The sequence below is a fragment of the Monodon monoceros genome, unplaced genomic scaffold (assembly GCF_005190385.1).
Source record: "Monodon monoceros isolate NGI ecotype Baffin Bay Population unplaced genomic scaffold, NGI_Narwhal_1 Super_Scaffold_18, whole genome shotgun sequence".
NCBI lineage: Eukaryota > Metazoa > Chordata > Mammalia > Artiodactyla > Monodontidae > Monodon > Monodon monoceros.
The window spans coordinates 120742126-120766328 of record NW_021703774.1 but is presented as its reverse complement, the minus strand read 5'-3'; the positions used below and the strand labels follow the sequence as shown (position 1 = coordinate 120766328).

Genomic DNA, 24203 nt, shown 5'->3' with positions numbered 1-24203 from the left:
CTAAAATGGAATGGTTTTGTTTTTAACTCTGAAAAGTTAGCCATAATGAAAAAGTTTTGTTTTTAACTCTGAAAAGTTAGCCGTAATGAAAAGTTTTCTAAGCCAAAACTAATTACTTGTTACCTGTATTTTTAAATGGCTGGTATTGTTATTATGAAATAAATGTTGACATTTTTGTGACCTGTTCAAACTCTGAGACTTTATAGTTTCAAGCTGTTTGTAACTTGATGCATTGTAAATTTAAACAGTGATTGTTTTTGTCTAGGTGCAGTTTGCTACGGTCAGTTCTGTGGGTAGTACTTTATTGGAAATCGTCACGTATTTTTGAACTGGTTAACTAATATGTGTGCAGTTATGTATTTTTATCTGCCTCTTTTACTTTTGGAATGCAAGTGTCATTTGTGAATCACTCATTTCTGTTTTAGCTGATATTTTTCTCTTCTTTTATGTTATCTGTTTATTTTTTAGTGATTCGCCTTTGCCAGTCTCATCCCGAGTCTGCTTTGTTAAGTTCCATGATCCGGACTCAGCAGTTGTGGCACAGCATCTGACAAACACTGTATTCGTTGACAGAGCTTTGATAGTCGTACCATATGCAGAAGGTTTGTGCTTTGTTTAACTACCTATGTGGGCATCCTATGATGACCATCTACCTCAGTGTAGTTTTAGAGTGAGCATTAGTAGCATGTTAAAAATCTAAGCTATTAACATTTTGAAACCCTTGTTATACTGTGGTCCATATTTTTACTTGAAGGCTTTCTTTTTAACTTAAAAATTCAAAATCAGGTCTGTTTTTATAAGATATTTAACCTTTTGCATTATTTTTAAGTATTTTTAAGTTCATTAAAACCATATCCCTAATATCTACTTAGTTAATTTAATGTTGTTTTATGAAAATGTCCTGAAGGTGAACAGTTCACGCCATGCGCATTTACACAGAAACCTTCAAATAAATGCATGATGTTGTTTCTGTTTTGAATTAATGTGACCAGGTTGGTTTTATTCCTTAGTGATTCCTCTTAGTGATTCTTCTCACTGATAACTTTAAAAAATATATCCCACATTGAATTTCAGTATACCAAGGGTCGCAATGATTTTGGTTTTTATGAAAGTTCAAGATTTCCTATAGCTTAGGTGCCAGATGGGCACTGGGTGTTTTGTTTTTATGCCAGATTTTCTTGTTCATTCTTGCTATATTTTCTAGAATATCTCTAAATAATAAATTCTTCTCTCTGTTATTTGTGTGTGTGATTTTTGTAGTGGAGAAGGCAAATGCAAAACTCTTCCAGATGACTGAAAAACAGTGGGTCCTCTGCAGCTACAGGGGATTCTAGACATTAACTAAAGGCCAGCAAGCACTCAAGTCCCCCAGGTGTTTTCCTGGTGTAACCATTTGTTAACTACATTTTTCTCTCTTTTTACATTTTAGGCTGTTAAAGTAATTTGGCAGAAAAATAATGAGCAGGGTTTTTGGATCTAAAAAAGCCACTGTGACAAGACAGCACTCTATTAATTCCATTTTGTAAAATTTTCTAAGACATATATTAGTTTGTTCCCAATGTACTGCTACTTTATTTGCTTTTTGGTAACTATAAATTTGAGTCAAAGAAGTCACTGAAATATGTTACAACTACTGGATTTTATTAACATATATGCTGACCGGGATATAAATGCTTTCCCCTTTCCTTAGTGAACTGGTCAGTGGAAGCAGAATCTTGATATTGTTAACTTTAGATGCTATCTTAGATCTTTGAATACCGATGTGAACATTTACACCATTCCTTGTAAAAGTTGTGAAATGTCTAGTCCTTAAAACTTAGAAAAATTGCCTCTGTGGTTTTCTAAAGAAATTAAATTGCATTCATAGTTGGGTTAAGGCATGCTATATAATAACAGTAAATCTATGTCCGTGATATTAAAGTGTATGAGCCCAATTCTAAGGTTTTAAAATATATATATGCTGATAAACTTATGAGTTAGTATGTTTTGATTAAGCATTTTCTTTTATATCAGTGTGCCTGTTGTAGGATAAGACTTATCACCAAGAGAAAATTTACAGAATTCAAATTTAGGATAAGTAAAATGTAGAACATAGCTTTTGGAACAAGGGTCAAATCATGTGAGTAATTTACAAAACATTAGTTAGCCTTTTAATTTAAAGAATTCTTATTGGCTAAGTATTATAGTTCCCAAGCCCTGAACATAATACAGTATATCATATAACTGGCTTTCATAAATATTTTTAGACCATAATAATTTTTCTGGATCTGTTTTGAAAGTGAAATATTTAGAGAGTACATATATAGAATTACAGAAATATTTAGTTCCAGAATCTATTAGTGTATTACTGTAATTTTTGGTATGGTATGCTGTATTAATGTTATGTCCACTAAATATCTTATGTACTCAATCCCTTTGTCACCATTCACCCTGGTTTTAGCTCTTAAGCTTTGGTGTTGGTTCTTGGTCAGTGTTTTAGAACAATAGACACAAAGTCTACGGTAAGGAATAGTCTTAACTGGTAAAACTGAGATAGCTGGATTTGGAAGGAACTCTTAATAGTAATGGATTTGGGGATTATTTAGGTTCCTTGGTTAATGTTTGTTTCTTTTGTCTGTTTCTTTTTCTTTCGTTTCTACACATTCATGCAGTATTTCATGGTTCTATCAAAGCAGCAGTAAAAAAAAATACTCTTGACGCATGAAAATTAACTGGTGAGGGGCCTCATTGCTATTTTTAAATTGTAGTTTTATTTTTAAATAGTCTTTTTTTAATCAGAGGATCAGATGCATGACTTTTTTTTTAATGGATGCAGATCTTCTATCAGGTGTCTCACAATAAATTCAAGAGGATTTTAGTTTGCCAGAAATGTTGCAAATGCACTAATTTTAGTAAGATGTTGATACTTAATATTATCCTCTTGAGACATAATTTTGCATGCAAAATTATCCCATAATCTTTGTAGGTTTGTTGATGATGCATTAATGCCCTATATCTAAATGATCTTCTCCCCCCCCCCCTCCATAACTCTTGGTATCTAAATTGATGACAGCTCTGACACAAGCAAGATAACAGTGCTGTGTAGTATACATTTGTTTATATTATCGGCACTTCTCAGTTTAGGTGGAAGGAACCATTACCTTTATTTAACAGTGGTTTTTCTTTTTTGTTGTTGTGTTTTACAGTTCTTTTCCCTGGTTCAGCCTGAACTATATACCAGGCCCTGCTGAAAATACCACCCAACAGTTTTCTTCTGCAGCTTATCCAGTTTCTCTTAAGTGCCCTGTACATATTGTATGTTTTATGATGAGATGCAGTTTCTTAATATGTATTACAGAAATACTACTGGTATTTGCAAATATGTAGTTTAATTGTATTATTGAACTCTCATTTTGGGGGCTTGGGCACATTAACAGATTAATCCATCTGTATAGGGCTTTTGCTGTTGGATAGAATTTAAATTGTCTACATAAATATTTGTCTTAGGGCCCTTAGATTTTATCTGAATACACAGATTAGGCTTTAAAAACAGACATACATGTTGTTTTTGGCTTTAGGAGTTTGGCTAAGCTAGCTTTTCAACTGACACTATGTAGCAGCATTTTTGGTATGGTTAGCATGGCACATGTTGGAACATAAGGCATTTTACTGTACAGGTAAGGAATGTGCCATGTTGTTTTACTTATTCTCTTTCTCTTTCTCTCTCACTCACTCCCACACACACATCCTGTGTGTATTCAGAGACCTTCAGAAACATTCATTTTCATGAGTCAGCAAAAGCCCTACGCTTGATTCCAACAGAATATTTCCTTTACATACTTTTCTTCTCTTAATTTTTACAAAATTTGTATGGTAGGTGTAAAAAAATCATAGTAACTGTACCATATTATTAACCCCTAAATCAAACTTTTTTTGTCTTGTGTATCTTGATTTTTCTGTGTGCTTTATAGTGAAGCAGCCGACACGAGTCGTTGTTCATAAAACAGCTTTTGAAAGTTGAGAGCACACCCCTGGAGAACCGACTGTGCTTGCTTACGTTTGGTTCATGACTTAAAAATCGAGTACAGGTGATGAAATCTTGGCAGTGTTAACAAAAAAGTAGTGTGTATTGTGCTATTTTTTTTTTACTCTAGAAACTTAACCATTTGTAGAGAAAAAGGATACAAATTTTCACACATTGAAGTTTCATTCTGACATAAAATTAATGATAAATAATCATAGAAATCAAGCTTTATATTTTAGCGAACATAAATACTTTCAACAAACTCAGGTGGTGTATCAGGGAGACATTTTCTGGGTGTTTTTGTGTGTTTTCTGTCTTGCAAAAGAGTGTGTTCTAATGCATGGATGTTTCTCTGCAGGAGTTATTCCTGATGAGACTAAGGCTTTGTCTCTGTTGGCACCAGCTAACGCAGTGGCAGGTCTTCTGCCTGGTGGTGGACTCCTGCCTACTCCTAACCCACTTACCCAGGTATTAGTTCTGTTGAATTCTTAAAGAATGGAAATATATTTGTGCTTTTTGAGTGCTGTTGTGATTCGGGTTCGTATACTGTTATCACGTGGTCAGAGCATTGTAGAAGGCTGTAGTATTGTATTGTAATCATAAATATTAAAGTGGCAGTTTGCGTTTTAAGAACATTCTGAGAATTGTAAATATCTTGTATCGTTTTGTCACTGGCTCTCAAAATAGCCCGTAAATCAGGAGGCATAAGATTTCTGTTGCACATGTTGTTTAAAATAGTATGTTCATTTGAACTACAAAAGAAAATTAAGGTGAAGTTCAGACTTTTTTTTTTTTCTTCATGCGCTGTTATCTTGCTCTTGGGCTTTAAATTAAGTAGGTGGCTTAAAATAAAGATGAATTCAAAGATCTGGGTAATTTGTAGATGCCTTTGATGTACAAAATTGTGTAATAACTAAACCATTTTTATAATAGTACAGTTGAACCTTGAACAACATGAGTTTGAACTGTTTGGTCCATTTATATAAGGATTTTTTTCTACTAATACATATTATAGTACTGCATGATCCAAGTATGTGGACCAGCAGATACGGAGGGCTCACTGTAAAGTTACAGGTGTATTTTCGACTGCATGAGGAGTCAGCACCCCTAGCCCCCATATTGTTCAAGGATCAACTGTATTAACAGTGTTTTAACTCAGTAAACAGTTACAGTGCAGGAAGTTTGGTAACTTTTTTTTACTAAATAATAATGAAACTAGGAGAAATTTCAGCACAGTGCTTGTAGAGAAGGTCAGCGGCCTCCGAAGTTATAAGATTTTGCATGGTTTGTGTGCATTAAACTGACTAATCAGAATTATGTCAGGCAGGAGACAGAACCATACCGTAATTCGAAGGAGAAAAGTTTTAGTATAAGGAATTACTAATTAGTAACAGGAGACTACTAAGGGAACTCTAATGAGTAACAGAATCGCAGGTATAGGAAGCAACCTCTACTTCTAAGCTAAGGAAGAAAACACAAGAAAGAAACACATGTAGGTGAGGGGGTGCATCTTCCCCCTCAAGGCTAAGATTCAGACCTCCTTCAAAAAGTTAGATACAGTAGAAAGTTCTCTGGAGTACCACGGAACTTGCTAGGAAGCTGCCTAAGAGGATGGCACTGAAACTCACTGAGGTGAAGGCCACCGAGTGTCCCATGTGGCACTGCAATAAGAATCAGAAAGGAGACAAAAGAACTATAAAGAATCCCTTCCACAGTCAGTGCCCTTCCAGCTCCCCCTAAAGGTATTTCCAGCTCCCCCTAAAAGTAAAGCTTAACATCGTGCCAGCTGTCAAAGGAGAAATGCTTATAAGGGTGCTGCCTTCAGTATCACACAGTAGGACAACAAACAATGGATTTGGAGCTAAGAAGCAGTAAATATTTATAAATGGCTCAAGAATGTGTGAAAATCTTTGCATTTTTTCTAAATTCTGATTTTAGAGATAAATGTGCTGTGATGAGTGAAAAATGAGGGCATAGCAGGGGTAGGCAAGCTATAGCTCTTGGGCCAGACCCCCGTTATCTGTTAATTTTTATTGGAACACAATTATGGCCACTTATTTATGTATTGTCTCTGACTGTTTTTGATCTACAATGGCATAGTTAAGTAGTTGCACCAGAGTCCGCACAGCCTACAGACTTAAACTAGTTATTATCTGGCCTTTAGAGGAAATAAAAGTTGACGCACTCCCCCAACCCCCACAGTATAAGAAACAGAAACAAGATTTTAAATAAATAAAATTTGAAATTTCACAGATTGGCGCTGTTCCATTGGCTGCTTTGGGAGCTCCTACTCTTGATCCTGCCCTTGCTGCACTTGGGCTTCCTGGAGCAAACTTGAACTCTCAGGTATAACTTAATACCCTTCAACTCTGAGCTCATTTTTGTAATTAAAAAAATTACTTCATTAAATGTTAGTTTGCATTTCAAGAGCAGGAGGTAACTGACTGTTACATATTGTAGTAATTTTTTCTTATATAAACTTGTTAATGAGAGATTTAAAAAGTCACTGCATTATTGGCCCCTTGCCCATCAAAGAATTTCTCATTTGATAAAGTTCAAAGTAGACGAGTTTCACAGGAAGCCAACACCACATCAATATGTTATGAAGTCAAAATAAAGTCATGAAATGATAGGAATGTGTGTTCATAATATATTCTCTTGTCATCTACTCACTTGGAAATTTTTGTTTTCCCTCATTGCGATTTGGCTAAACTTTTTCCTGAAGTCCTTTATGGAATTCTTTTGATTATACTGACTAAGCACTTTGAGTTTTGTTTTACATGTTTCCTTAAAATGTTACTTTCCCTTAGAAAGTCTTAAAATAAGGAGGAGGTGATTATTCTGTAAAATCTGGACTGTTCAGCTTCATAATTTCATAATTAACCTGATAAAGCAGCTCTGGGTATCCAGTGCTACAGTCACTAATGTCACCTGTTTACTTTTTTAATGTTGCAACTAGAAAACTTAATATGACATATTTGGCTGGCATTATATTTCTATAGGTCATTGTTGTGCTTGGGATATGTTAGTTTCTGTAGGTTTGCCAGATTGTTCTAGGACATTTCAACATACTAAAAAAATTAAAATAGTAATCATTTATTGTTCTGTGTGTTCTCATTGCTATTTTTTTGTTTTTCCAGTCTCTTGCAGCAGATCAGTTGCTGAAACTTATGAGTACTGTTGATCCCAAGTAAGGATTTTTTTCTTCTGTTTCCATTGGTGATAGAGATATAGTAATATCTAGAGAACAGGTATTTTATTTTTGATAGCTAAAAGAAAGTTTTCTCAAGGCATGCAATATGTAATCCTGTTTTCTAGAAACAAGGAGAAAAAATCCAGAGGTAAGCCCATCTATAAAGGGTTTTGTTTTGGAATAATTATTGGTCTTTGAAAATCATTGTCAATAGGTTAAACCAGGATGACAAGTAAAGAGCTAAGTGTTGTCTTTAGTTGATTCATTTAAAAAATTACACTGACTACTACTATACTCAGAAAGGGAGACACTATTTAGCTATAGTAAAGCATGTGCATCCAACTAAAGGAAGTACAGAGGTGCTATGGGAACTTATTACAAGGAGGAGAACTTAGTTCAAAGATCAGAGAGGCTAAGCCCTAGGGCAAGGGTCCCCAACCCCCAGGCTGCGGCCCATACCGGTCCATAGCAGCCTGTTAGGAACCAGGCCGCACAGCAGGAGGTGAGTGGCAGGTGAGCGAGTGAAGCTTCATCTGCTGCTCCCCATCACTCGCATTACGCCTGGACCATCCCCCCCCCCCCCCCCCACACACACACACCCCTGTCCGTCCATGGAAAAATTGTGTTCCACAGAACTGGTCCCTGGGGCCAGGAAGGTTGGGGACCACTGCCCTAGGGGATGAATAAGAGGAAGACAGAAGTGAGGGAAACACTAGCCCAGAGTAAAGGAGTAACACATGTCATAATAATAGTCAACATCTTTTTAGGGGCTTTGAAAAGTTTTCTTCATGCTGTAACTTATATTTCCTACTTGATATATCACAAATTCATGAGATATTTTCATTGGTAATTTCTTAGTATATCAAATCTGAGCTTAATGCTTCTTCTTCTTAACTTGGTGAAAGTCACTGTCAGTAAGTGGGAGAGCATGTGGGGGAGGCAGGACAGGCTCATTTGATTATAGTAGTTAGTGGCATTTTTTTCTTAAAAATTACCAGATAAAATCCAAGTGTCTACCACCCTGCTTATAAAAATATCACTAATACAGTTTTTAGGGGCTTCCCTGGTGGTGCAGTGGTTGAGAGTCTGCCTGCCAATGCAGGGGACACTGGTTCGTGCCCCGGTCTGGGAGGATCCCACATGCCGCGGAGCGGCTTGGCCCGTGAGCCATGGCCGCTGAGCCTGCGTGTCCGGAGCCTGTGCTCTGCAATGGGAGAGGCCACAACAGTGAGAGGCCCACCTACTGCAAAAAAAAAAAAAAACACTAATACAGTTTCTAAAAACTGCCTGTGTACTCATTCTTGTTTATATTTCCCACTCTACCCACAAATAACTACCAGCCTCAACTTGGTGTCTACAGTATTGTTTCACTTTTATAAACCCTTAAGGTGTATCTTTAGCCTTTCCATTCAGGAATTTCGTTAAGTAATTTTGGTGTGCCATTGGTTTCTGCCTCAGTTTCTCCCCATCTGCAAGCTTAAAAGTAATTCTTCCCCAACAAAATTATGATGATTTAGAAAGTTTTTAAATCATATTAAGGAAGATTCTGTTAATCAAAAATCTTTAGCATCAGCATATTCCCATGTACTAACATTTGTCAAAATGTGTATAGAAAGTTCATGGATGTTGAGCAAAATTAAATAGATTTTTTTTTCTTATTCCACATATCTCTGAGTCTTTTAAAATGCAGGTGCCATTGTAAATATCCAAAGCTTACTATATATATATTACATATAATTTTATCAAAATTGTGGAGTTCCCCCCCACTTTTTTTCAAGGAGTATCTTACTAAAATGAAGATAGGAACATGTGTTTATTTGAAATGCTGTTGTACATTTTTAAATATTTCAGATGCAATTCTTGGTTCTGTTCCAGGTTGAATCATGTAGCTGCTGGTCTTGTTTCACCAAGTCTGAAATCAGATACCTCTAGTAAAGAAATAGAGGAAGCCATGAAGAGAGTACGAGAAGCACAGTCCCTAATTTCTGCTGCTATAGAACCAGGTAAAATAGGTTTATGCAATTATGTTTGGAAATTAGTTGAATAATACTTCAGTCATTTTTTTAAATTTTATTTCCCATATTTTGATAAAAGATCATTTAGTGCAGTGATTCTCATTTGGGAGTGGGTGGGTGGTATGGGTAAGAGTTGTTACCCAGGCATATTTGGAAATATCTGGAGACACTTAGTTGTCATGCTGGTACCAGCTGCATCTGGTAGGCAGAGGGCCAGGGGTATACTAAACATCCTACAGTGTACAAGCACCTCCCACTCACTAAACAAAGAATTCCTCATTCGGAAACATTAGTGCCTAGGATTACCTAATGCTTCGTGTGATATTTTGGTGGTTTTTAATTTATGTGGTTTTTTTTTTTTTTTGGTGGTTTTTTAATCATTTATGTTTGCGTAAGTTGGGGTAGCCTAATTGATTTCAGTCTTTTATTTGACCAAGAAAACCTACTAAAGATCTTCTGTTTAAAGAAAAGCAAATGTATTATTCTTTGCAGATTGTCTTTTTGAGATGAAATGAATGGTTGTCCCATTGTTTTCCTGCATGTATTTTGATCTTTGGTCCTGATTTTTTTCTTTTCCCATTAAAAACAATGTTTTATTCATTTTTTCACTCTATTTCTTAATAAATGGGATGGTTTTTATTGTATATAGTATTAGGCAAATAATTGTTAAGTATAATGGATAAATTAATACCAGATGCTTTATGTGTATTATCTCATTTAATCAACAAATTATTAAACAGTTAGCCCAAGGTCACATGGCAAGCAGTAGGAACTTTTGATAGACAACTGGACCTGTACGACTCCAAAGCCAGAACACCATTTCTGTTTTCATTGAAAACTTATAACTGAAATGACTAAAATTGGTTTCTTTATGAATTTTTTTTTGCCCCAAGATTTTTGTTAATTTATTAATAATGACATTCACAATAAATTGAATCCTATTAATGAAATGATCTAAATGTAAAAGAGGAACTCAGTCTCACTTTGATAGTCCATATACGAAGAATGCAATGGCTGGATTTCTCTTTCATTATGTCCTAAGTTAAAGGAGTAAGTTAAGGAGTTTATGTGTTATTTTAAAACTAGGAAATGATGACAGATGTTTCTAGCTCTGCTCTCTGCACTTACACAGTTGAAAATGAGTGAGGAAGAAGAAGGACAGACAGATTAAAAAAGAGCTAGATTAGTAAAATCCAGTTCTGTCCCAGCAGTATAGTGAAAAGAGTTAATGAATGAGACACTTCTTAGGAAAGGAGCATAGAGCTAAGTGATGAATGAAAGAAGGAACATTTTGCTGGACCAACAATTTTAAATGTTTATATTTTTATTGTAAACGTATTTTTTAAACATATTTTACACTTAAGTACTGGTTGGGGAGATGCTATTAATACATAAACATGTAAAGATTAGAGTTTTAATCTGGGTGAATGGTAGCTATATTTGGGGGAGTAGAACCTAGGAATGGAAAAAGGGACTCATGATTTAGAAATCTCTAAAGGGTAAAGAATGAGAAAGGTAATTATTTTCATAGATTGTGTTATGTATGACACTTGACAGCCTCCTAAGTCTGGCAAATGAAATAGTCAAAGGAACCTTTAGCTGCCTGAATTTAAGAATTTTGTATTAAAGCTGAAAATTAAGGTAATAAATTCTAAGAATAACTCCTGAATGGGAATAATCTTCCTGCTTGACGATGTCTAAAGCCAGATTCCTTTTCTTTTAAATCCAGATAAGAAGGAAGAAAAACGAAGGCACTCGAGATCAAGATCACGTTCTAGGAGGAGGAGGACTCCCTCATCTTCTAGGCACAGGTTATTAGATTGATTGCTTTTTGGTAGTAAGTTGTAGCTTAGACAAAGATAATTTCTCTGTGTGTCACATCTGCTTATCTCTTAACCTAATTAGCTCCTGGTTAAAGTGGTTTTGGTAACTACTGCTATTAGCAGAGTATGAGAATAAGTGTTCACACATATATAAATGGAGAAAAGACATGGATGATTGATACTTTAAAACCCCCAAAAATCCAGGCTTAGGAGGAAGCCACTGGGATTTGAGCACTAAAATGAATTAGTACTATGGAAAGAACACTGGACTTGAAACTTTTAACTTGAATTCTAGTTCTGACTTTTCACCGGACTCCTGAGAGTTTGAACATGGAATGTCGTCATGCAGCCTGCAGATTACCATCTAAAGCTTGAATATTTGCAGATGACAACTTGTTACCTTTTATGAGATTGTTCTTTGTATTATTGGACAAACCACATGATAGTACCAATTATTCTTTATCCTACCTGGAGTAAGACTAGGCAATTTAAAAGGACCAGTGTATTTTCTTCTTCACATGACATTCCTGTATAAGTTTGTAAGGGTCTTTCTAGCCCAGTGGCTCTCAAACTTGCTGGTATTAAGACCTCTATACTTGTAGAAAATTTGAGTACTCCGATGAGCTTTTGTTTATGTGGGTTATATCTATCAGTGTTGGCCGTAATAAAATTTGAAACCATCATCTGAAATAACAGTAGTAAACCCATTTGTATTAACTTAGCTTTGAAACAAAACTTTTCCAGAAAAATTAAAAGAATTGCTTTGTTTTAAATCTTTGCAAATCTCTTTAACCTTTGGCTTACTAGAAGACATGTACAGGATTCTGCATTCAACTTATTGCAATATATTTTAGTTAATATATGTAGAAAATCTTACACAAATATATAGTGAGAAGAGGGAAAAATAATTTTATAGTCTTTTCAGGTAATTGGGAATAGTATTCTTTGATATAATACCAAAACTTAACAAGAGTACTTTCTTAAAAGGTAGTAGTAATATGGAATCTGAAACCGTAATAGTGAACCTTTTATATTTTGCTACTTTAAAATCTGTTGATCTTTCTTACACCTTGATGGATCTTTTTCCCAGGCATGCTTTTGTACAGTTATGCATTGGTGGTTTGGAAAATGATTGATTTATTACATTATGCAAGTTTTCAAATGTTGACATATTTTGTTGCACAAGATCAAAAAATGACTTGGTAATATCGCCACACATCTCATCGGTAAACCCTTTTAAAGTGTTAGGAAGCTGTCAAGTTCACAATGGTGTGTTCAGGTTTTCCAAAATTTAATTTTCTCTTAAAAGCTCAAATTTTATTATTGGCAACAAATTTGTTTTCCTTGAAATGATAAACCTTACTCATTTTCCATGAAAGTGTTCCACCAAATACCCAAGTCTGAACAACCATGGTTTGTCACTTGTTCTTTCAGGTAAAGATGATGTTTCATGGCAAAAGCAATTAGGTGAGCTCACACTCAATCACACAGGTGTCTTCCTTGACAGTCATTGAACTATAAAGTATCAGAAGTGATTTATGCATACTGCCCATTTTGTTGCACAGAATATTGCTGAAGGGACTAGATTTAATATTACTAGTCAATAATACTACTCTAATATTATTCAAGGGACTAGATTTAATAAATTTAATAGTTTTTACTGGCTTTATCAAAGACATCCTTAGTGAAAAATGGCAGGGTTTCTTTTTTTTTCTTTCTTTTTTTTTTACTGCAAGTGCATACTACAAATGCCAGTGAAGAATACAGTAGATAATAGGGAGGTTCAGTTGCCACTACCTTGATTTGTAATAAGGAGATGCCAGCACTTGTACACCACCATTGCTTTTGCACTATTAGTGCAAATGTCACAGTGGAAAAGGCAAAAAATATCTTGTTATTATTTTGGAAAAAAAAAAAATTGATGGGCCCCATAACATTGTTCAGTCATTTCTTAGACTGTGTCTTAGTCCATTCGGCTGCTATAACAATACCATAGACTGGGTGGCTTATAAACAATAGAAATTTACTTCTCACAGTGTTGGAAGCTGGGAAGTTCAAGATCAAGGTGTCAGCAAATTTGGTGCCTGGTGAGGACCTGCTTCCTCATTTATAGTTTGCTGTCTCTTCACTGTGTCCTCACATAGGGGAATGGACCAAGGGGTCTTCTGAGACTTCTTTCATATGGGCATTAATCCTATTCATGAAAGCTGCACCTTCATAACGTAGTCACCTCCCAAAGGCCACTACCTCATAATGTCATAACATTGGGTATTCGGTTTTGCATAAGAATTTTGGGAGGACACAAACATTCAGTCTGCAGCAAAATGTTACAGGGTAGTTTTGTCTGGTGTGTCTGTCACCCAGTCCATCTCATTCTTAAAGATGTCTTTCAAAAACCCAAATCTAGAACATGTCACAGCTCTATGAAACCTTTAGAAGCTCCTTATTGTCTTAATAAGTTGACACATAAAACCTTAGAATGGTGTTCAAGGATCTTTACTATTCATCTTGGTTTAATCTTCCTACACTTGTCAATTGCCACTCCAAAATAGCTAACCTCATTATTATATTTGTTATGGTGATCTGTGATTAGTGATCTTTGATGTTGTTACTATTGCAAAAAGATTACAGCTCACTGAAAGCTCAGGTGATGTTTAGCGATCTTTAGCCACATTTTTAATTAAATTACGTACACTGTTTTTTAGACATAATGCTATTGCACACTTCACAGACTACAGTATAGTATAAACATAACTTTTATATGCACTGGGAAACCAGAAATTCATTGTGACTCACTTTTTTGTGATACTCAGTTTATTGCAGTGATCTGGGAACAAACTCATAGTATCTCTGAGCTGTGCCTGTACTTAGAATCCTAACCTTCCAGAACAGGTGCTCTCATAGCTTAGTTTAACACTTAAAAAGACTTAAAAAGGAGAACCTATATCTTTTTCCTTTGTACATAACAGGGACATGCTAAGGCTTTCAAATACTAATTTTAATTATGACCAATGGGAAATAACAGTGAAACATTTATTTCCCTGAACAAAGTGCTTTTGGACACTTGTAGTAATGCCTCATAACAGAAAGATAAAGATTATGAGTTGTTGTATTTTTAGCATCTTGGTATATAAAATGACCATTACGTTCAATAAGCTTTTTACGTATTTAGATACATAATACGATAATCTTTATTTTTCTAATTTTTAAAAGCTTATGTAAACTGTGTTGAAGTGGCTCTGCAGTGCAATGCTGTTGAAAAATAACTGTTTCAGCACCTTACAATAAATTGATTGATGTAATACCTCTGCTTATTAGATTTTTTAAACTATTTTATATATTTTTTTTAATTATTAAAAGTTAGATTTAAATAGCCATATGTGACTAGTGGCTACTGTATTGAACAACTCAGTTCTACCTTTACACAGACTTAGTTAAGTTTCAACTAATACAACAATTTTTTTTCTTTTGTGACTTTTTTTTTCCATGGAAAGTAAGAAAAAATATGGAACGCTTCACGAATTTGCGTGTCATCCTTGCGCAGGGGCCGTGCTACTCTTTATCGTTCCAATTTTAGTATATGTGCTGCCGAAGCGAGCACTATTTTATATTATTAATCACTTTGTTTAGAAGGAAACCTACAACAATGCACTTACGATTTTTTCCTGCAACTATATTTTTTTCTATATACATTAGAGGTAGGATAAATGTGTAACCGTTTTGCTGATTGTTGACTTAAATTTTTGTTAAAGCCAGAATTCTCAAAATAGGAATAATACTTAATTCTAATAGCATCAATTTTGGTTTTCCAGAATTTTAAAAAATTCTTAATAAGAAAGTGATGGTTCTGATATTTTATAGGGTCAATATTTCACTCAAAATATATTAGTAGTACTGTTTACTAGTCAGACACTGTAGTCGTTGCTCAAGGGTACAGTGGTATAGACATATATACCCCTTGTCCTTATGGAGCTTAGAAAAAGGTAGGTAAGCATTACATGAAAATTTCCTAGGATATAGACATGTTATTGAGAGGGATTGCTTTAGTAGGTAGTTTCAAATATGGTCAAAAGTAAGAAATGAGCAAAACATAAAGTTATTGAATTTGATGAGACACTGCTACTGATGGGTTTTGAAACAGCTGCTCTAGAGAATGATGGCAATACTATGTTAGCACATTAGTAAGAGAAGAGGGAGTCAGTATATAATATATGTGTCTACAGTAAGGCACTGAGCTGGGCTTTATAATTTCAACTATTCTGTGATGGAGGTGCTGTTGTTTTTCTTTGCTGAAGTAATAGGCTCAAAGAGGTTAAATAATGAATGCTCTCAGTTAACTGGCTTATAAATGAGATTTGAACACATATCTTCTACATTACTAAAATGTCCGTCCTTTGGCACTTTGAAAAAGTAAAAGCAAAAAGTTTAAATTGTATTTGAAGTTTTCCATGAAAAGAGGTTGAATGGTCCACTAGAAATTAAATGACCAAGTCTAAGCAAAGAACTGCAATTTATCTTCAATTATTCTTAAAATAGAACGGAATAAAATATAGGAAGGAGGATCAAAGAACATCAAAAGGTTAATTGCACTTAACCTTTTAGAGAAAGTATGGGGAGCAGGGTGGTATGCAGTAGGCACAGAGAGAAACATCTCTTACGTGGCAGGAAAGAGATGATGATGTAATGTTGAGGACACTTAAGAGTAGAAAAGGCAGTTTGTACTGAGTTGTATATATCTGTATCATGCTTGCATTACTTGGATTTCTCTTAAACTGCAAATCGAAGAAGTGGAATATATTTCAGAGAACAACTGGAAATCATAGAAGGCAACACACTATATGGTTTCCATTTTTAAAATGGGAATAATAATGGTACATACTTTATTAGGTTTATTATGAGGGTAAATGACTTAGTATTTGTAAAGCATGTAGTGGGCATAAATAGGTATTCAATAAGTAGTAAATGGGTTTAACTTGCAATAGTGAGGAATCAAATAAGGTGTACTTGCAAAAATGCTATGTAATTGTGAAATGATGCAAATGAGTCAGATATTTTTTGTTTTTCTTCATTCTGTAGCAGTATTTTTAAGTTTGGAGTTGTAGTTTCAATGGGCAAAGTAGGATTGGTTTGACAGGTTGAGCAAAAGATTAAAAGGTGAGGAATTCCAGGGGTTAAAAGGTATTTACTAATTTCTAGGATATCAAAGATGTTGTTGTGTAGAGTAAATAAATAATGGCAGGAAATTACCCTCACTGATGGCTAGTCCACATGTCTGAATCTTTTGTCTGATGCTTATATGACATAGTCAGAAACAGCTAGTCTTTTTCCATTTACATACATGTGTTTGCTTCCTTTTACATTATAAGGCGGTCAAGAAGCAGATCAAGAAGGCGATCACATTCTAAGTCAAGGAGTAGACGACGATCCAAAAGTCCAAGACGGAGAAGATCTCATTCCAGAGAGAGGGGTAGAAGGTCAAGGAGCACATCAAAAAACAGGTACAGTAAAAAACTATTAACAAACACTGAGTGGGAAGACAAATTTTAGAGTTCCCAACACCCCCAAATATTGCTGCTTTAATGACAAAGAATAGGTTATGATAGGAGATAGGAAGAAACTGTTGGAGGAGGCTGACATTGTTTTCTTGTGCTCCTTCATAAACTTGAGATTTCTACTTACAGCTGAAGGCCTAGATAAAATTTCTTTGTAGTAAAAATTCTTAGCTGTTTCTACTGCCTTTTTTCATTTCCTCTTTTCCATTCAACCATTACTAAGGATTTAGTGTTACCAGCCACATCTCTTGGTATGCCAAAGAGTTTATGGCAGACAATCATGCCTTCCTAATTCATCTTTATATACCTCATTGTGAACACCTTTGTAAATATGAATTCAGTATTGCTATATTCCAGAGACTGAACCATATTTAACAGTCTTATCCCATGGTTTGGGGACCAGTAGAGAATTAAAGTGAGGATTCATTAAAAAACAGACATCCCCACCTTAACATTGTATTTCAACTTAAACATGCATTCAATAATTTGTTTTTTCCTATAGGGCCAAACTGTTTGAAATTAGGCCTAGTCTTGAATAATACATACCAAATCACTTTCTTTTCATTTAAACCACCTTTAAAAGTGTTGAGAACTCTGTTACTTGGAAATATCTTGATTTTTTTCCCCCATTTTTAGTTGTCACACAATACAATTTCACAACACTTAATTTTTAACAAATGTCCTTTATCTCTTTCTAAAATATTTGCCTTAATTTTCTAGAAGCAACCCTATATTTTATACTACTTTACCCATTTATATATTATGTAATTAAAATAGTAAGGATCACAGGGAGGGGGCAACAAAATTTATTCTTGGTAAGCATATAACTCAAGTGGGGACAGAGGTTCTGGGATAGCTTTACTGAGTGTTCAGCCTCTAACGAGGCTTTTACTCATGTTTTACAGTTAGTCATCTTTTAATTCAATCAGTCAAACAAACAAGCTTACTTAATGAAACATCTCTTATACAAAGCAATTAGGCATTCCTTCCCTCAAGGAACTTTCTTTATACTAGGAGAGAGATGAATGTAATTACAAAGGAAGGGCCATTGTTAGGGATGTCGGAAGAGATTTATTGAGAGGTGACTCTTGAGTATTGAATTCTGATAGATTTGACTGGACTCGGGGGGCATGGTTTCAGGTAGAGATTGTTTACAAAGTTAGCATGAATTCTTGAAATAGCAAGTATTTTGGTATAGAAGGACCAGGAAATGAGGTCAGGAAAGTTAAGGAGACAGATCACCATAGAAGGCTTTGTTGTTCACACTAAGGAGTTTGCGGCTGATCCAGGAGGCAACAGGAATGAATTGAAAAGTGATGAGCAGGGAATTAATATTTTCAAGTTTGTACTTCGAAAGATTCCTGATAGGGGGTATAGCATCAATTTGTGGAAAACATGACTGGGGCCCCTTAAGGGACTATTAAAGTAATCTAGGAATTCGATGATAAAGACTTGAATGAATAGAGAGGATAACTGATGGAGCAGGATGAGCAAAGATGGGAGGGAATGAAGTACAGGATATAGGGTGGGACTAGCCTAGAACAACCGAAGAGATACTTTAATCTCTAAAACTGTAGAACAGTTGAAAATAGGTGTGTGTTTATAAGGATATAAGGGACATATATATATTATAAATATGTATATATTTTACCTTTTGCCTAGAATCTTGGGGCGAAAAAATGCTGTGGGGAATAAAAGTAAACGTAGAAGAATCTGTAGAAAGATTTTAGAGTTGAGGCCTGGTTGTAGTACCACTCCATTTTGATGTTTTTTTTCTAAAAGCATTGAATAGCCCAGAATATATAGCAGCTGGGAGAAAGTTACAAGGTTGGCTTCATCCGTGAAGAGGTTACATCGGGTGTGTGCTTTGAAAGAAAAACTTACAATAGTGATGGGGTTTTGGGCTGTCAGTAGAGGATTTAGAGCCAGGGTCCAGGGTCAGTTGGGAAACTGCTACTTACTTAGCTGAGAGAAAAACAGTGTTGAAGAGCCTAGAGAAAATTATTTAAACTATTACCGTTTATCGCCAGACATACTAAGAAACTGGCCAACATCCTTGTTTTCTTGCCACATACTCTGCTTTGCTCTTGGAGAGAAGTTTTATGTGGAATACCAGGAAAATAGGATTTTTAAAATTTGTTTACCACAAATACGCCGCTTGAGTTACTATTATTTTTAAGTTTGTAAGTTTGTATAATAACATTAAGTTTGTATAATAAAAGTTTGTAAGTTTGTATAATAACATTAAAGAATAACATTAGATTTCACTGTACTTCTGTTTTTATTTGTAGTTTGATAGAAATATATATTAGTTGAATCTTCCAATACATTCATAAATTGTTTTCATTTATTAGAGACAAAAAGAAAGAAGACAAAGAAAAGAAACGTTCCAAAACACCACCAAAAAGTTACAGCACAGCCAGACGTTCCAGAAGTGCAAGCAGGTAGGGTGGCATTATGAATTCTCGGCATTTTTTTAAGCGTTCATTTTTTTTTTTTTTAACATCTTTATTGGAGTATAATTGCTTTACAATGGTGTGTTAGTTTCTGCTTTATAACAAAGTGAATCAGTTATACATATACATATGTCTCCATATCTCATCCCGCTTGCGTCTCCCTCCCTCCCACCCTCCCTACCCCACCCCTCTAGGTGGTCACAAAGCACCGAGTTGATCTCCCTGTCCCATGCAGCTGCTTCCCACTAGCTATCTATTTTACGTTTGGTGGTGTATATATGTCCATGCCACTCTCTCACTTTGTCACAGCTTACCCTTCCCCCTCCTCACATCCTCAAGTCCATTCTCTAGTAGGTCTGTGTCTTTATTCCTGTCTTACCCCTAGGTTCTTCATAACATTTTATTTTTCTTAAATTCCAGATATATGTGTTAGCATACGGTATTTGTCTTTTTCTTTCTGACTTACTTCACTCTGTATGACAGACTCTAGGTCTATCCACCTCATTACAAATAGCTCAATTTCGTTTCTTTTTATGGCTGAGTAATATTCCATAGTATATATGTGCCACATCTTCTTTATCCATTCATCCAATGATGGGCACTTAGGTTGTTTCCATCTCCTGGCTATTGTAAATAGAGCTGCAATGAACATTTTGGTACATGACTCTTTTTGAATTTTGGTTTTCTCAGGGTATATGCCCAGTAGTGGGATTGCTGGGTCATATGGTAGTTCTATTTGTAGTTTTTTAAGGAACCTCCATACTGTTCTCCATAGTGGCTGAACCAATTCACATTCCCACCAGCAGTGCAAGAGTGTTCCCTTTTCTCCACACCCTCTCCAGAATTTATTGTTTCTAGATTTTTTGATGATGGCCATTCTGACTGGTGTGAGATGATACCTCATTGTAGTTTTGATTTGCATTTCTCTAATGATTAATGATGTTGAGCATTCTTTCATGTGTTTGTTGGCAATCTGTATATCATCTTTGGAGAAATGTCTATTTAGGTCTTCTGCCCATTTTTGGATTGGGTTGTTTGATTTTTTGATATTGAGCATCTTGTAAATTTTGGAGATTAATCCTTTGTCAGTTGCTTCATTTGCAAATATTTTCTCCCATTCTGAGGGTTGTCTTTTGGTCTTGTTTATGGTTTCCTTTGCTGTGCAAAAGCTTTGAAATTTCATTAGGTCCCATTTGTTTATTTTTGTTTTTATTTCCATTTCTCTAGGAGGTGGGTCAGAAAGGATCTTGCTGTGATTTATGTCATAGAGTGTTCTGCCTATGTTTTCCTCTAAGAGTTTGATAGTTTCTGGCCTTACATTTAGGTCTTTAATCCATTTTGAGCTTATTTTTGTGTATGGTGTTAGGGAGTGATCTAATCTCATACTTTTACATGTAGCTGTCCAGTTTTCCCAGCACCACTTATTGAAGAGGCTGTCCTTTCTCCACTGTACATTCCTGCTCCTTTATCAAAGATAAGGTGACCATATGTGTGTGGGTTTATCTCTGGGCTTTCTACCCTGTTCCATTGATCTATATTTCTGTTTATGTGCCCATACCATACTGCCTTGATTACTGTAGCTTTGTAGTATAGTCTGAAGTCAGGAAGCCTGATTCCTCCAGCTCCACTTTTTTGTGCTCAAGGTTGCTTTGGCTACTCGGGGTCTTTCGTGTTTCCATACAAATTGTGAAATTTTTTGTTCTATTCTGTGAAAAATGCCAGTGGTAGTTTGATAGGGATTGCATTGAATCTGTAGATTGCTTTATGTAGTAGAGTCATTTTCACAATGTTGATTCTTCCAATCCAAGAACATGGTATATATTTCTCCATCTATTTGTATCATCTTTAATTTCTTTCATCAGTGTCTTATAATTTTCTGCATACAGGTCTTTTGTTTCCTTAGGTAGGTGTATTCCTAGATATTTTATTCTTTTTGTTGCAATAGTAAATGGGAGTGTTTTCTTGTTTTCACTTTCAGATTTTTCATCATTAGTGTATAGGAATGCCAGAGATTTCTGTGCATTACTTTTGTATCCTGCTACTTTACCGAATTCATTGATTAGCTCTAGTAGTTTTCTGGTAGCATCTTTAGGATTCTCTATGTATAGTATCATGTCATCTACTAACAGTGACAGCTTTACTTCTTCTTTTCTAATTTGGATTCCTTTTATCTCCTTTTCTTCTCTGATTACTGTGGCTAAAACTTCCAAAACTATGTTGAAGAAGAGTGCTGAGAGTGGGCAACCTTGTATTGTTCCTGATCTCAGTAGAAATGGTTTCAGTTTTTCACCATTGAGGATGATGTTGACTATGGGTTTGTCATATATGGCCTTTATTATGTTGAGGAAAGTTCCCTCTATACCTACTTCCTGGAGGGTCTTTATCATAAAAGGGTGTTGACTTTTGTTGAAAGCTTTCATCTGCATCTGTTGAGATGACCATGTGGTTTTTCTCTTTCAATTTGTTAATATGGTGTATCACATTGATTGATTTGTTTATGTTGAAGAATCCTTGCATTCCTGGAATTAACCCCACTTGATCATGGTGTATGATCCTCTTAATGTGCTGTTGGATTCTGTTTGCTAGTATTTTGTTGAGGATTTTTGCATCTATGTTCATCAGTGATATTGGCCTGTAGTTTTCTTTCTTTGTGACATCTTTGTCTGGTTTTGGTATCAGGGTGATGGTGGCCTTGTAGAATGAGTTTGGGAGTGTTTCTCTCTCTGCTATATTTTGGAGGAGTTTGAGAAGGATAGGTGTTAGCTCTTCTCTAAATGTTTGATAGAATTCGCCTGTGAAGCCATCTGTTCCTGGGCTTTTGTTTGTTGCAAGATTTTTAATCACAGTTTCAATTTCAGTGCTTGTGAATGGTCTGTTCATATTTTCTATTTCTTCCTGATTAAGTCTTGGCAGGTTGTGCATTTCTAAGAATTTGTCCATTTCTTCCAGGTTGTCCATTTTATTGGCATAGAGTTGCTTGTAGTAATCTCTCATCTTTTGTATTTCTGCAGTGTAGGTTGTTACTTCTCCTTTTTCATTTCTAATTCTATTGATTTGAGTCTTCTCCCTTTTTTCTTGATTAGTGTGGCTAATGGTTTATCAATTTTGTTTATCTTCTCAAGAACCGTCTTTTAGTTTTGTTGATCTTTGGCTATTGTTTCCTTCATTTCTTTTTCACTTATTTCTGATCTGATCTTTATGATTTCTTTCTTCTGCTAAATTTGGGGTTTTCTTGTTCTTCTTTCTCTAATTGCTTTAGGTGCAAGGTTAGGTTGTTTATTCGAGATGTTTCCTGTTTCTTAAGGTAGGATTGTATTGCTATCAGCTTCCCTCTTAGAACTGCTTTTGCTGCATCCCATAGGTTCGGGTCGTCGTGTCTCCATTGTCATTTGTTTTTAGGTATTTTTTGGTTTCCTCTTTTATTTCTTCAGTGATCACTTCGTTATTAATAGTGTATTGTGTAGCCTCCATGTGTTTGTATTTTTTACAGACCTTTTCTTGTAATTGATATCTAGTCTCATAGCGTTGTGGTCGGAAAAGATACTTGATACAATTTCAGTTTTCTTAAATTTACCAAGGCTTGATTTGTGACCCAAGATATGATCTGTCCTGGAGAGTGTTCCATGAGCACTTGAGAAAAATGTGGATTCTGTTGTTTTTGGATGGAATGTCCTATAAATATCAATTAAGTCCATCTTGTTTAATATATCATTTAAAGCTTGTGTTTCCTTATTTATTTTCATTTTGGATGATCTGTCCATTGGTGAAAGTGGGGTGTTAAAGTCCCCTACTATGAATGTGTTACTGTCGATTTCCCCTTTTATGGCTGTTAGTATTTGCCTTACATATTGAGGTGCTCCTATGTTGGGTGCATAAATATTTACAATTGTTATATCTTCTTCTTGGATTGATCCCTTGATCATTATATAGTGTTCCTCCTTGTCTCTTGTAACATTCTTTATTTTAAAGTCTATTTTGAATGATATGAGAATTGCTACTCCAGCTTTCTTTTGGTTTCCATTTGCATGGAATATCTTTTTCCATCCCCTTACTTTCCATCTGTTTGTGTCTCTAGGTCTGAAGTGGGTCTCTTGTAGACAGCATATATATGGGTCTTGTTTTTATATCCATTCAGCCAGTCTATGTCTTTTGGTGAGAGCATTTAATCCATTTACATTTAAGGTAATTATCAATATTTATGTTCCTGTTCGCATTTTATTAATTGTTTTGGGTTTGTTATTGTAGGTCTCTTCCTTCTGTTTTGTTTCTAGCATTTGTTGTAAAGCTGGTTTGGTGGTGCTGAACTCTCTCAGCTGTTGCTTGTCTGTAAAGGTTTTAATTTCTCCATCAAATCTGAATGAGATCCTTGCTGGGTAATCTTGGTTGTAGGTTTTTCTCCTTCATCACTTTAAATATGTCCTGCCAGTCTCTTCTGTTTCTGCTGAAAGATCAGCTGTTAACCTTATGGGGATTCCCTTGTGTGTTATTTGTTGGTTTTCCCTTGCTGCTTTTAATATGCTTTCTTTGTATTTAATTTTTGACAGTTTGATTAATATGTGTCTTGGCCTGTTTCTCCTTGGATTATACTGTATGGGACCCTCTGGACTTGATTAACTATTTCCTTTCCCAAATTAGGGAAGTTTTCAACTATAATCTCTTCAAATATTTTCTCAGTCCCTTTCATTTTCTCTTCTTCTGGAACCACTATAATTCGAATGTTGGTGCGTTTAATGTTGTCCCAGAGGTCTCTGAGACTGTCCTCAGTTCTTGTCATTCTTTTTTCTTTATTCTGCTCTGCAGTAGTTATTTCCACTATTCTATCTTCCAGGTCACTTATCCATTCCTCTGCCTCAGTTATTCTTTTATTGATCCCTTCTAGAGTATTTTTAATTTCCTTTATTTTGTTGTTCATCGTTGCTTGTTTCATCTTTAGTTCTTCTAGGTCCTTGTTAAATGTTTCTTGCATTTTGTCTATTCTATTTCCAAGATTTTGGATCATCTTTACTATCATTATTCTGAATTCTTTTTCAGGTAGACTGCCTATTTCCTCTTCATTTGTTAGGTCTGGTGGGTTTTTATCTTGCTCCTTCATCTGCTATGTGTTTTTCTATCTTCTCATTTTGCTTATCTTACTGTGTTTGGGGTCTCCTTTTTGCAGGCT

The 24203-nt window shown here is 35.3% G+C and overlaps 1 protein-coding gene and 1 non-coding gene across 10 annotated transcripts in view; one reads left to right on the top strand and one right to left on the bottom strand.

The window, feature by feature from the left end:
• The window catches only part of SRSF11 (serine and arginine rich splicing factor 11), a 54346-nt gene that overhangs the window by 19292 nt on the left and 10851 nt on the right, over positions 1-24203 (top strand). For 6 of the 9 annotated variants that reach the window (XM_029227614.1, XM_029227612.1, XM_029227611.1 and 3 more), the window contains exons 3-10: positions 469-602; positions 4362-4471; positions 6257-6349; positions 7144-7193; positions 9072-9199; positions 10941-11022; positions 16401-16532; positions 18941-19030. In XM_029227614.1, coding sequence (XP_029083447.1) covers positions 469-602; positions 4362-4471; positions 6257-6349; positions 7144-7193; positions 9072-9199; positions 10941-11022; positions 16401-16532; positions 18941-19030 — 819 coding nt within the window. Of the gene's footprint in view, positions 1-468; positions 603-2879; positions 4068-4361; positions 4472-6256; positions 6350-7143; positions 7194-9071; positions 9200-10940; positions 11023-16400; positions 16533-18940; positions 19031-24203 lie in introns of those variants that run through there. The other 3 variants (XM_029227617.1, XM_029227616.1, XM_029227615.1) reach the window with 2 other exon arrangements.
• LOC114900071 lies at positions 14534-14635 on the bottom strand. Its single transcript, XR_003794698.1, has one exon. It is a non-coding gene; the product is annotated as a U6 spliceosomal RNA (small nuclear RNA).